This window comes from Myzus persicae, unplaced genomic scaffold (genome assembly GCF_001856785.1).
Source record: "Myzus persicae strain clone G006 unplaced genomic scaffold, MPER_G0061.0, whole genome shotgun sequence".
Classification (NCBI taxonomy): Eukaryota; Metazoa; Arthropoda; class Insecta; order Hemiptera; family Aphididae; genus Myzus; species Myzus persicae.
Genome location: NW_019101341.1, coordinates 249,405 through 262,711, shown reverse-complemented (window position 1 = coordinate 262,711; position 13,307 = coordinate 249,405). Strand labels below are relative to the sequence as shown.

At 31.5% G+C, this 13,307-nt stretch overlaps 1 protein-coding gene across 1 annotated transcript; it reads left to right on the top strand.

Moving 5' to 3' along the window:
- Positions 1–242: 242 nt before the first annotated feature.
- LOC111028702 lies at positions 243–12,916 on the top strand. Its single transcript, XM_022307434.1, has 3 exons — positions 243–289; positions 9,884–10,109; positions 11,548–12,916. Exons 1-3 carry the CDS (start codon positions 243–245, stop codon positions 11,638–11,640), a joined length of 366 nt encoding a protein of 121 aa, XP_022163126.1. The 3' UTR covers positions 11,641–12,916.
- The last annotated feature ends 391 nt before the right edge of the window (positions 12,917–13,307 follow it).

The following is a 13,307-nucleotide window of genomic DNA, read 5'->3' as shown; positions in this document are numbered from 1 at the left end:
TACAATAGATAGGTATAATTTTTTTTTTTGTTTATCATGATTCGACGTTCAAACGAGGAAGTTTCAAAACAATTACACGGAGATACAGCAAATCATAGGTACATTTTTAACAGATTTAATAGATTCATTAGTGACCAAAGAACAAAAAAATAGTTCAAGCTAAATAATTATTATAATTCACGAGACCCATCATTCGGTGAGGTGCGGGGTGTCCGCGCGTAAGACTAACCTGTCCATTAGATATGGAGTGTGTTGTAGGAATGAGGAATAAAAAATGGGCTCTGGTCCAGTTAGTTATAAATTGAAATATTCTAGAAACGTTTTAAAGTGCTATCATGTTATTTATTCAGTTTAGTAAATATAATTATACAGTAGACAATATAATATGCCGTCTAAGTAATATATTATTATTATAACAGTCAGTGCATATAATATTATGTGTATGTGTGCGAGTGTGTTTGTAAATATTTATTTCATCAGATTTTCGGTCTTGCAGATTTGGTACACTACACACTCCTCCGAGTGACCCTTTTGTGCCAAGACGACAATATTCGCGCCGATCGATAGGTTATAGCCGTAGTCGACCACAGAGCGCGCTTGTATGGGATGAAACCGAAACACACGGATGCACAGCACACGTAGTCATGATGCGTTTGAATCTTACTTGAAATCTCCCGGCTTTACGCGAATTGTTTGGGGAAAAAAACTTGGTTTATACCACAGTTTTATTACAACACATGTCAACAAAATATAATAGAATTAAAGTAGATAATATCATAAAAAATTACATCTATATATACGTATACACACGTTGTACTACAAGCGCATTACATTCTGCAGTATTTGCAGGTGTGCTCGTATATTTTATGCATTATAATTATAATGTTTAATATTGTGTTCGCATAGGTCTGCGAGAGTGCAAAGGTGATTTTTTTTAACTTTTTTATACATGTAGACTTAACTATCAATGCCCGTTAATTAACCACACAAACAACCTTTATAGGCTTATCATCTAAAGAGTTATCGAGAACTATGTAAGAGGTTCGAAAAATCAATACAATTAACAAATTTATTCAACAGTGATCTAAATTCTAAATTGAACTTTTGGTTCTCAACTATATAGGTACAGTTTTAGAAAAATATAAGTTCTACAATATAACTAATTTAATATATAATATAAAATATATTAGTATAATTACCAAAAATTACTATCTCACATCCATTGTATTAACAACCATTTACAATCTTATAATGATAGTGGAATATCAAATGTACATTAATCAACAAAGTAAACAATTCTATAAAGAATATAGAACCACCAAATTATTTTAGTTTTGACATCATGTCACATAATTTTTGTATTTAATCAAACTTCGTTTCCCGTGAAAAAAAATTTTCTGACTCAATCAAAACAAAATATTCGTAAACAAAAAGTTTAATATACAGTTAGAACTTTTTGGTCTTTAACTGACATTTTGAAGAAATAATATATTATAGATTCTGAATGGAGCAATAAATGTTTTAGTCTTACACATCGTACGATGATAATATGTAGATTTGTTGTCAACTTCACTATAGGAGCTTCAGTCTTAAACTTTAAGGTGGTTTATGGTAGAAAATTTAATGGCAAGCAATTCTTCGTACTTTTCACAATAATTGGGAAAAACAAAAATAAAATTTATGCAAATCCTGTTACTAGTTTCAAAATCAATAGATTTTTTATTATATTTCAAAAATAACCTATACATACTTGAATTTGTGCACCAAATATAGAATATATTAGAATTTTCTAGACAAGATATAATTTTAAAAATATTTTGGCTTTTTTGTGGTATAGATAATAAATACAGTAAATTGACATATGACATTTTCAACTTGATTTTTATTTATTGATTAAATATTTGTTTGATGTAAAAATCTGGAAAATTTAAAACAAGATTTCACACAAGTTTTCTTAGAGTAATTAAAAAAATATAGCGAAAATATATCCACAGTTTTTTTTTTTTTTTTTTGAGGGTTTTAAGTTTGAAGATGATAAAATGTATAAAAATATTAAAAATGAATAATATTTTCAATTTCATTAGCGTAATATTGAATACCGAGATATGTTTTACATACATTTTTGTTAAAGGTACCTAAAATTTTCAAAAAAAAAACTACAAAAATTGTCTTTGTTGAAATTTTTCATTTTCTGGTTTCGTCATGCGTTAGATTTGTGGATGGGGAACGGGGTAACCCATCAACATATATTATGTTATAATATATTATAACGATAATAATAATATAATAATATGTATACATACTCGGGAGAAAGGATCTCGCCTGGCAATATTATAATTGGTTATACGAACACACACACACACACATCACGGCGCGTGCGCACACACACACGCACGATTTAAACAATAGTAAAACCCTTTGTGGATGATTTATACCATTGAAAAATTTGCATTCCCTTTTCCTCGTTTTCCTCCCTCTGTCCATCTCACCCCTAAATATATATATATAGTAACTGATGTGCTGCACTACCGAGCCGGCCCCCTCAATCTAAACATTAACTCCCCCGACAGCACCGCGGCCGCCGCCGACCCACCGCACCCCGAACGGAGATCGCATTTCGTACAACGCGCACGTACATAATATCCTCGTTTCACGCGTGTGTGTGTGTGTGTGTGTGTGTGTGTGTGTGTGTGTGTGTGTGTATGACGTATACAGTTTGGAGTATAAAGGGATGGCGATGACGACGGCGTGTGCGAATTCTAAAAACCAAAGCGAAGGAATTGCGTCAATTCGCTATACTATACAGTGTGTCTCGTTGCAGCTTTCTTGTCTCCATCAATAACTTTTTTCCAATACGCGGACTAAATATTTCCAAAAATTGTCACTCCAGATGCATGATAATATATTGGAATATTAGGAGGTATATGAATGAAGAGTGGTGTTCGTCATTTTTAGTTTACCTAGTATTACAAAATCACAATATTTTCTTTTCTCTTGTTTCGAAGACTTATAGTAAAGAGATAAATGCGTATTGCGCTCAGTAAATAAACTTAACAATTTAATGTTATGTTATTATGACTGAGATGAGTACCTACCAGTGTATTCGAACATACGATTTTAAATTTGGGAGAGACACGGTTCGAGCAGTATATAAATATATAATAATTAAATACTTGTACGCATAGTAACTACGACTGTATTATCATGACTAATATTATATGAGACACCGTCGAGACCCTAGACACCCTATATAAATTGTATATTTAATACGACCGTCTGTGTATACGAGCATATAGTATATATATGCCTTGTAAAACAACGATTTTTCAACATCCATGTATAAGAAAACCGTTTACGTGTGTAGAGTGATATACATACTTACGTATATTGTATTTTAAAATTTAAAAGCCAATTTTTATTATATACCGAGTGTATATTATAATACGCGTAAAGAAACTTCCTCTGCACAGGTACCTAACGTATATAATCTAAATGGTTTTTCCCATATTTCGATCGCATAAAATCAGACGAAAACATGATATATATAAATATGATTATAGAAGCTTTCATTCATATACATAAATGTCTGTAATCCTCTGCTCGATGCTCCATATGTGTATATGTGTGTATTCGTTTGAAAGCTTTGAACTTTGGCGCAAAAAAAAAAAAAAACAATTTTTCTTCTATTTTCTGAGTTGAGTATACATTATAATATATTATTACCTATATCAAAACAACGTATCAAACACAACGGTTTTAATACACACATGGTAGGTATAATACTTGTATTTTTTATACAGAAACAAGTTTGTATACACTACTGCGTACCTATGGCTATTGTTTATATAATAATAATATATTGTTGTTTATAAATGTTTGAAAAAATGTAAATCTCTCCGAATAAAAAGGTAAAGACTATAGGTAGCCAATTGGTTTGATTTATGTGACACCCAATAAATCGTAATACCAACAAACCATAATAATATAGGACATGTTTACTATACAACTATATAGTTCCATATTTTATATTTTCAAAAACAATTGTAGGATAATATGTAGGTCGTGGATAAGCTGCTTCAAAAATAGAGAAAATTGCATTCAGTGATATAAGCTTATATAAAAGTACATATAGGTACTGTAACATAAAACTTGAAGGATCTGAGTGAAGACTGGTATATCGTATAATGTATATATATATATATATTATAAAGTTATATATTGTAGGTGTAATAAATTATTTAACACTTTAAAAACCTGATGAGGGATGAAGTAAAAAAAAAGTTCCAGACGAACTTTTCAGTGAGCACAAAAAATAAAAAGTGGCATTTCGAACGAAAAAAATCCGGGATAAAACAACCAATTGCTGCCGACTCATTTCAAATTCAATTTCCGAATTATCGATTAAATCAGTCACATTATAATATAGTATATTATTATACTCGACGAACCGCGAATAATGTTATTTGGGATATAGAATCCATACTATATATTCTTATTAGGTAGGTATTTCCATAGGACGGTTTATAGATATACGTCATACGCGATTTCCAAATCGACTACTATTATATGCTCTCAGTCTCTAATATTATCTCCTGTGATCTGGCTTTCTATACGTTTGCCGAAAGTTAACGACGATTGGAAGTCATATAACTGTACGGCTGTTTAGCTGATTGGTAGGATTTCGAAACAATAGAATCTTCACTCACTCCACTATAATAAATATATTATATCTTCACGGTGATCTGTATACACAATAGCGTATTTGAACTACCTGCTAAGTATGCTATACATGGGAGCTGGGAAATATAATACGTAAACTGTCAAAACATTTTGGGTCGATGGAAATAAACAAAACGATAAATGAGTAAAAATAACACTTCAACCGAAATGGTCGGTAAATACAGTGAGGACTTGCGAACAGTGCAAAAACCTCGTTTACAAAGAAAATATTTTTATAAAAATACCGATGTTCAAACCGTCTATACTTTTTTTTTTTTACTTTCGTCAAAATGAAACGAACCAAAACGTTTCGCTCAACGTCTATAAGTGTTCTATATAGACTAATGGATATTTCATCAGTTGTGTTCGATTATTTTCTGTTTTAAAAAGATTATGTGTTGATGTGTAAGTATTTTTATTGATTTTATTCTTCGGAGGAATCTTATGGTTCCTTCTGTATTGGTATTTTTCGTGATACCTCGAAAATATTTCTTTAATAAAAAAATATCGTCAAAATTACTTTTAAAAATACCGTATTGAACTGAGTTCACCGAAAGACTGATAAAATAAAAATATTTTTTGATATAATTTATCTAATTATTTACCTATGTTAGGTAATGCAAATGTTTAATTAGGTACCTATAATATGTATTCTAAATATATATATTCTTTTATAAAAGAAAATGTATTAATACATATTATTTTATATAATGCTAAAAAACTTATTAGACTCTAAACTTATTTTACAAAGAATACATTGGCTGTATAATAAAGTTTTAAAAATTTTTAAATTTTATTCTAAAGATACTTTTTGGTGAATATTATGGATACTATACAGCTCCAGTTTCGATTACAAATCGAATAAAGTTACTAAATATAATTTTTTTTTATTATTATCTGAAAACTAAAACTGTGTTAGTTCAAATAAAAATAAAAAGAATAAAATGAATGATGTTTCAAAATTAAAAATATAAACGACATTTTTTACACTTAGATGTGCTTCTCTTGAGATGAGTTTCATACAGATTTTATTTACAGATAATGTAGTTATATAGTTTTAACATCTTGAAGAATAAGTTAGTTAGGCAACATTCTCTGAAATATAAAAGTAAAAATAAATGAGTTTGCTAAGATTATTACAAAGAAAAAGTTTTAGGTATATGAAAAACAATAAAGAATTGTACAAAAGTCGGCTTAGTTGAGGCTTCCCCTCTTTTTCGTTATGAATATAGACTTTTTCTAACGTCTCAAGAATAGTTTTTTTGTTCTTTACTTCACAAGAATGTTTAACTTGAAACAGTAAAAAGAGCAACATTTAGGGAATGCATATTTTTATATTTTATCTAAAAAAGTCTTTATCAACGTACGTCAAACGTTAGAGTTGAACACTTATACGTTCCTTTTTGTGTAATTAAAAACTATGGACCCTCTTTTAATAAATGTGTTTTTTGTCATAAATTCTTTCTGATTAAAATTCTGTACCGTGGTTTCGAGTAGGTAACCCAGGGTTCATTTTTAATTTTTGTTTAGTTTATACCTTGCGAATTATACTCAAGATAATTTTTGTATTGTTTGAACGTTCCAGAAATATTTCCTCACTGATTAATGAAATGAAACAAACACAAAATAAATAATTTATAACTTTATACATTAAAAATATTATTCACCCCCTTAATTTTAAACAAATTATAAGATTTATAAAAATAATTACCTAAGTAATAATTGTTTGGCCTAAATTAAATTTAATAATACTTTATTGTAATGCTTATCTCTCTAAATCGATATAATTGATCTACATCTACATAAATTAGAATCTATTAAAATACTAATTTTTCTTAAAAAATGACAAAGTAATCAAAAATATGTACATAACTGGTTCGTATATAGATTCAAATTACTTAACGTGAAAATAAATTAAAATATAAAAATAAAATGTAAGACATAGGTACTATATATTATATTTTAATAATTAGATAATACTAAATGTTAGCAAAAAGTAAAGTGTAAAAAGTATTAGAAGTTAGAATAAGTAGTGTCATATATAGACATGCAGACTATTTTTAACAGACTATTTTTTATTCAAATGGGATACTACTTTTTTTCAAATGAGTGATATAGCATAGGCATCATTGGTACATAGGTACATAAATTATCATGTAAGATACATTGATTAATTAAAAACTAAAGTAAAAATGTTCGTGGTTTTGTATATTTTACAATATTACCAATATTTAACTCCAACAAATATCTAAATCATACACTTTTTGACATTTTTAAGCAAACTGTATCCTATAACAAACTAAAAAAAATATATATTATAACATAATTTATATTTATTATTCATGCCTTCGGATTTCAACTAAATGGCTACAACATTAGAAGTATCGAGATCAATTGTTTTGTTAGCCACACATATTTTGGAGCATATAATATTAAAGTAATAGAGTGTAAAGTTCGGTATAGACATCAGCAACAAATTTTAACTAAAATTCCACTAAAAAAGGAAAGTAAATATTAAAAACTAATAATATATTATGTTTCTACCATGACCATAATTTATAGATGGATGACTGTAAAATATGAATATTAAATACATTTATTTCAAATATAGGTACAGAACTGAAAATAAATTACATTAATAATTTACGCTTATAAATTTAAACTATAACAGTTAGAATGATAGAGACATCAATTTTTTTTATTATTTCTGGTATTTTTATTTTTTACTCTCCATCAAAAATACTTTAGATAATAATATGGCAATTGACATTACTAAAAAAAATTGAAAAAATGAACCACTCTATTGTACAATTTAGTAGATGTTGAGTGTACCTCGTCATTGAGTAAGTCCCTGTAATTTGTGGGTTAAATCATTGAACACGATCAAAGTCGGCCTATACTTTTAAGTATATTTTATATAACATTTATAATGCTATTAAAGTAATTTATTTCCCTATCAGTTATACGGTATAGAATGATTATTTGTTTTCCGAAAACATTACATTTAAAAATTTAAATTGACAGTGTGTGTATTAAAGTTTCAAGTCCCTCCTTTTGAATGACCAACAAATAATAACTATAATTTGTATTTCATTGTTTAAATATCTAATTTAGTCCAAATTTGAATTTCAAACATCAAATCTCTATAAAAAATTATTGTACTTACACATTTATTAGATTTTTATGTTTCAGTAAGAACTACTTAAGAGAAACCTTCTATTAAATTGTCAAGCATTAGATATTGCCTTAAAGTTACACAAAAGTTGGCAAATTGGCGTAGTTTTGAAGAATTTTGTAAAAATCTTAACATCAAGCTTATAGAAAAAATATGTGGATTTACAATCAACTTATTTTTTAAATTCCAGTTATAACGATTTTTGCAAAACCTCTAAATTATGTAGCTTTTTGACCAACAGAAATTTTTTTATCGACATCTATAATAAAACACACATCAATGTAAAATCATTACTCGGAATCAAAAAAAAGAAAATCTTGCTATTATCTCGTATATATACTATACATTTTATTTTTAATGATTTACAATTTATATTGTTTACACGCCTATTTAAATATATTATGTAAGTTACAGAAACAGAAATAATACCTATTTGAGATGTTCGAGTTTAATCTTCAATATTTCACGTACCTATCTATATGTACCTACATATACATATTCTGTAGACAATTTTCTTTTTGTTGCACGATGGTCTCCAATCTTGGTTTTCACGACAGTCCTGCTATGAATTCTTTTACTAAGATTTCCAATTTCCAGCAGTACTGGGTACATTGAATTATTAGCCAAGGCCTTGATACATACCACATCTAATATATCGTATAATTATATACCGCATGAATCAACTCTATCATCAATCTAATACTATCCCCAGCGGTCGTTTAGCACTTTTCTTGTTGAAATATAATATTCAAGCATTAAATTTGTTTAGCTTCAACTTTTTATTTGTACTTCTACGTCAAGTTTATTTTTTTTATAATCAAAATATAACGATTCATCACACTTTTATGAATTTATATAAATACATTAAATTATACTTGTAGAAAGCATCAGAATAAGGAGCATAAGTATACAGCGAAAAAACACCATATATAATATAATAATAATATACGAAACGATCTTATCCAACCCTGCAGAGCCCATCACGGTGGCATTAAAGGTCGCTTTCAGGTTTTTGATTACATCAGGGCAATTAGCGAGCCCACAAAAAACAACACAAAGGCAAAGACCGCGCGTATAATATATATATATATAATTTCCCTTTTTTTTAGCACCCGTTACCGCGGATGAGGAAGACCCCAGAGAGAAACTCTCTCTCTCAAAAATACTACTACCCGACCGCCACCACAACGACACCAAATTTCATTACCACCCATCCACCCACTCACTCACCCATGTCGTAGTCGTTTTCGAGCTATCCATGTATATATACACATTATACACACGTAGTAAAGTTTGTGTGAGTGTGTGCAGGGGAGCGGCTGCAGCAGCAAGTAGAAGAGGGTCGAAAAGAGCGGATCGTGTGCGCGAGGGGTTCGAATATGGGATATACGCAGCAGTTGGCTTGAGAGAGGTAGGAACTGGGAACACGAGGAGAAGTAGGAAGAGGTGGAATGGGATGAGAAGGAGAAGAAGTATAGTGGCAGCATAAGAGGAGAAGAGAAGACGGAGGAGGAGGACGAGGAGGACGAGGAGAAGAAGAAGAAGTAATTTACGAGCTTTGCATAAATATACGCGCGAGGAGGGTCAGATGATCGCGGCGGCGGAGTGGTCGAGCAGCGCATTGTGTCGGTCGGAGGGTGAGCGACCGAGCGTTCGGGCGGTGCGTGGCGGCTGAGCCGGTAGCAGCGGTGGTTAGCTGAACAGGACGAGGTATGTAGTGGTGGACGAAATACGGCAAAGACCGCGGCATCGGTGAGGGTTATTTGGCGGGGTGAAATTCGGAGGGATGATTTCGGAAGGGTCGCCGATCGCATAGGAAGATGTGTGCAGCGGGAGTCTGCGTATGACCCCTGCGCGTGGCCACCAGACGGCGCGCCGATCGGAAACCGTCGTACCTCCACACACGTCCTGCGTCCGAGAAAAGGGCGCGCCGCCGCCCCGATCGATACAGCCCGACGCGCCGGGACCACCGAGCTAACCCCGAAAAAGCAACGCCCGACGTGCGGTACTCCGACGACAGACTCTGGACGGACAACACGGCTGTTCCTACACTTCATTCTGGTCAGTGGCGCCCAGCGAGCTGGTCCTCTCATGCACTGCTGCTGTAGCCGTCAGTGATGACTCAACCGCCGAGCCAGACACTCCACTGCTGCTGGAGACACTGCTGCCGCTCCTGCTCCTGCTGCTGTCCGGTCGTACAACACGACTGTGTATGGTAAGCATGAACACTTTTTAAACTTTTTTTTTTATTTTAATAATCTATACGATGTTTTTATTCGTTTATCTATTTATTTTTTCTTAATAAATTACATTCATCTAACTTAACTTTTTTTTTTTATTTACATATGATAATATATTATACCTATATGTTGTACACTATTACTTATATAGTTTATTTCCATGGCAATAATATGTATTGTACATTATTACTTATATATAGTATTCGAACGCCAAGATGAAATATATTTTAGTTTTTGATTTTCTAAACTTTTAACTTAATCGAAAACTAATATTTTGCTAAACAAACGTAATCTCACATAAAAAAAAAGTATTATTCATTTAAAATATAGAATATATTATTGTCGAATTGGCATATTATTATATTGTTATTATACCTAATATTATTATAATTTATACGAATCGGGTGCAGATGGCTATTATAATATATACATTTATATTTACATATTATTATAAATATTTATATTTGTACGCATATACTAATACCTATGTACATTAACGAGGGTTTGTTCATTTTTTTTAATCGTATACTTATAATACGTAACGGAAACCGGTCGGCGGTTAATAAACGTACGGATCGCGTGCGTTCACGGAGATTAGGAGCGTCGCGAGAGAAGGGCTGCAGCTAGGGCGGTCAGCGGCTTGGTCACGCGTTGGTGGGCGGGATGGTGGGTGGGTGACGGGGTCGCGTTGGGTGGTGGTAGGGGAGTACACTCGCCCGGCGCTGAGTAATTTGCATTCAGCGGCGCTCGTGCCCGACGCCGCCGCGGCCGACGCCAACGCCTCGCGACACCTCCACTCCCCATCATCGTCGAGTATTGATCGCGTACGCACGATTCACCCTTTTCGGTAGACGCGGAGAGGGGTGCGGGGGCGTAGGGGTGTGTCGCGTTATATACTTGCGCGCGTGTCGTGCTTTTTGTTTTTATTTCTCTATAAACGATTTATCGTTGCGGGAGAGAGTAAGCGAGTAGTGGTGGTGGTGGTCGTCGTCGTCGTCATCGCCGTCGTCGTTGTGTGAAAGAGAAACGGAATAATAATAATAATAATAATAATAATAATACGAAAAAACGAAAAAAAAATTTGCGGACCCTTCGCGTGTACGCGACCCTTTTTATTTTGCGTGCGTAATGCCGGGCGAAGGGAGAGAGTTCGTTGACACGTCGCGGTCGTGTGTAAAAAGGGGACGATGCCGATGACTAACGCGATGAAATCACGGACAGACAGCTCAGAGCTGTCGTGCGAATAACATCCGCGTGCACACGACCCATGCACGTTACATTATTTAACTGTTGTACGTTTTTATATTTTTTTTCCGAAATAGTTTTTTTTATTAATTTGTTTCTTTTTTCTATTACGCCTCATAAACCGCTCATAATGTAGTCAACGTTTGGCGTTCTTTCGTATTGTTTCAGAGGGCCCAATTGGCCGCCTGGAAACTGCGTGCAGAGGGCCACCAGTCTTCGTCGTCACACGGCGGTTTTGGAAACCGTCCGTCTTCGGTGTAGTGATGCTCTACATCTACCCTGTAGATCCGAATTTGTTTGAAAAACGGCGACAAATTCGGTTCTAGAGAGGTTTGTGTGGTGCATATTCCTTACGACCAGAATTTTTATCGTCTATTCGTGGTGGCCCCGACGGCAGTTTAGTTGTTATATACAGTATACACCTATATATTATATTTTGTACTATACATTTGTATATTTTATTATATTTACACATTAAACATATTTATTTACAAACATTGATCATCAAAACATTAACCAAATTAATTTGTGTACTTTTTTTTAGTTTTATATTTTTTGTGACTGAAGTGTACAAACAATAAATTCTTATAGATATGTACACATAATTCAACGTTACAATTAAAACATTTTAAAACATTTGTATTAAAAAATTGTTCGACGGTTACAATAGAAAACCATCTTAATGATAAATTTGTAAACATTACTTACCTATAAGAAAATTATGCTTTAAATTGTATTATCACATAATTATATGTTTGAATGTTTTTTATATAAAACCATGTACCTATTTAATCATAAAGTTTTATAAAGTGAAACTTGAATTTATATTAAATATCCTACTATTCCAATATTTGCCCATATTTTACATTAACAAAATTAAATCTAATACCATATGTTACTTTTATTTTTGGGTGCATTTTAGTAAGTGAGCAGTGATTAAATACATACTTGCCACTTGATGAAAAATATCCTAAAATGTAAGTTAATATTATTGTACATGATCTTATACGTGGGTATAATAAATATTCTATAAAAGTAACATATTATATTTTTTAAATATAATTTTTTTGAATGAGATAAATTTCATTACCTAATCAAAAGGTTTTGTAAATTGATTGTTGTATTAATAAAATTAGATTTAATACCATATACTATGTTACTTTTATTTTTGGTTGCTTTATATCAGGTCAGTACATACATTTAACTTGATGAAAAATATCCTAAAACAAAAGCTCTCGTTTTATGTGCAGTGATGAATATTTGTTATTACGTATAAGAAACATAATATTATATTCAAAAATATAATTTTTTGAATATGATAAATATTGTGTTTAATCATAAGAAGAATTTGTAAAACAATATTTGAATTTATGTTTATCCTATTCAATATTTACCCATTTATAATTCAACTCTTAATTACCTCCTTTTTCAAAAACTCACAGTTGGAATATGAACTATTAAACTAGAAAAACATGTATAGAAGGCATACATGAAAAATTGCATTCAAAGTGTACGAATTATATGCGGTGTGATATTATGCGTGATTTGGTTATTAAAATGTAGGCACCTACTTACTTAGTACTTACCTTAATACTTAGGTACCTATACCGCAATATTTAATCGTTTTCCTTGGATGTATAGAATGCATTTGATGTTCATAACTCTAAATTCAGCACTAATAATTAATGCCATCAATTACATTGTAATTATATAATATTACAAGTCACCACTTATCATGCATTCATAGTTTATATTGTCTCTGTATAGCATACTGCCACGGTAAGATCTATGAGTATGATTTATCTACTGCGAATTATTGAAACATCCACATAAATATATTATATTTACAAAAAAATTAACAATATTAATATATATATATATATATGTATTAACATATATAATCATTATGTATTATTTGTATATATAAT

What these genes read in the sequence shown, in the direction of transcription:
- LOC111028702 (XM_022307434.1), top strand. Translation starts at nt 243, where the DNA reads ATGGAGTGTGTTGTAGGAATGAGGAATAAAAAATGGGCTCTGGTCCA. An exon ending in AAAAAATGGGCTCTGGTCCA is followed by an intron (nt 290 to 9,883) that starts GTTAGTTATAAA and finishes ACCCCGAAAAAG; the next exon opens with CAACGCCCGACGTGCGGTAC. An exon ending in GTACAACACGACTGTGTATG is followed by an intron (nt 10,110 to 11,547) that starts GTAAGCATGAAC and finishes GTATTGTTTCAG; the next exon opens with AGGGCCCAATTGGCCGCCTG.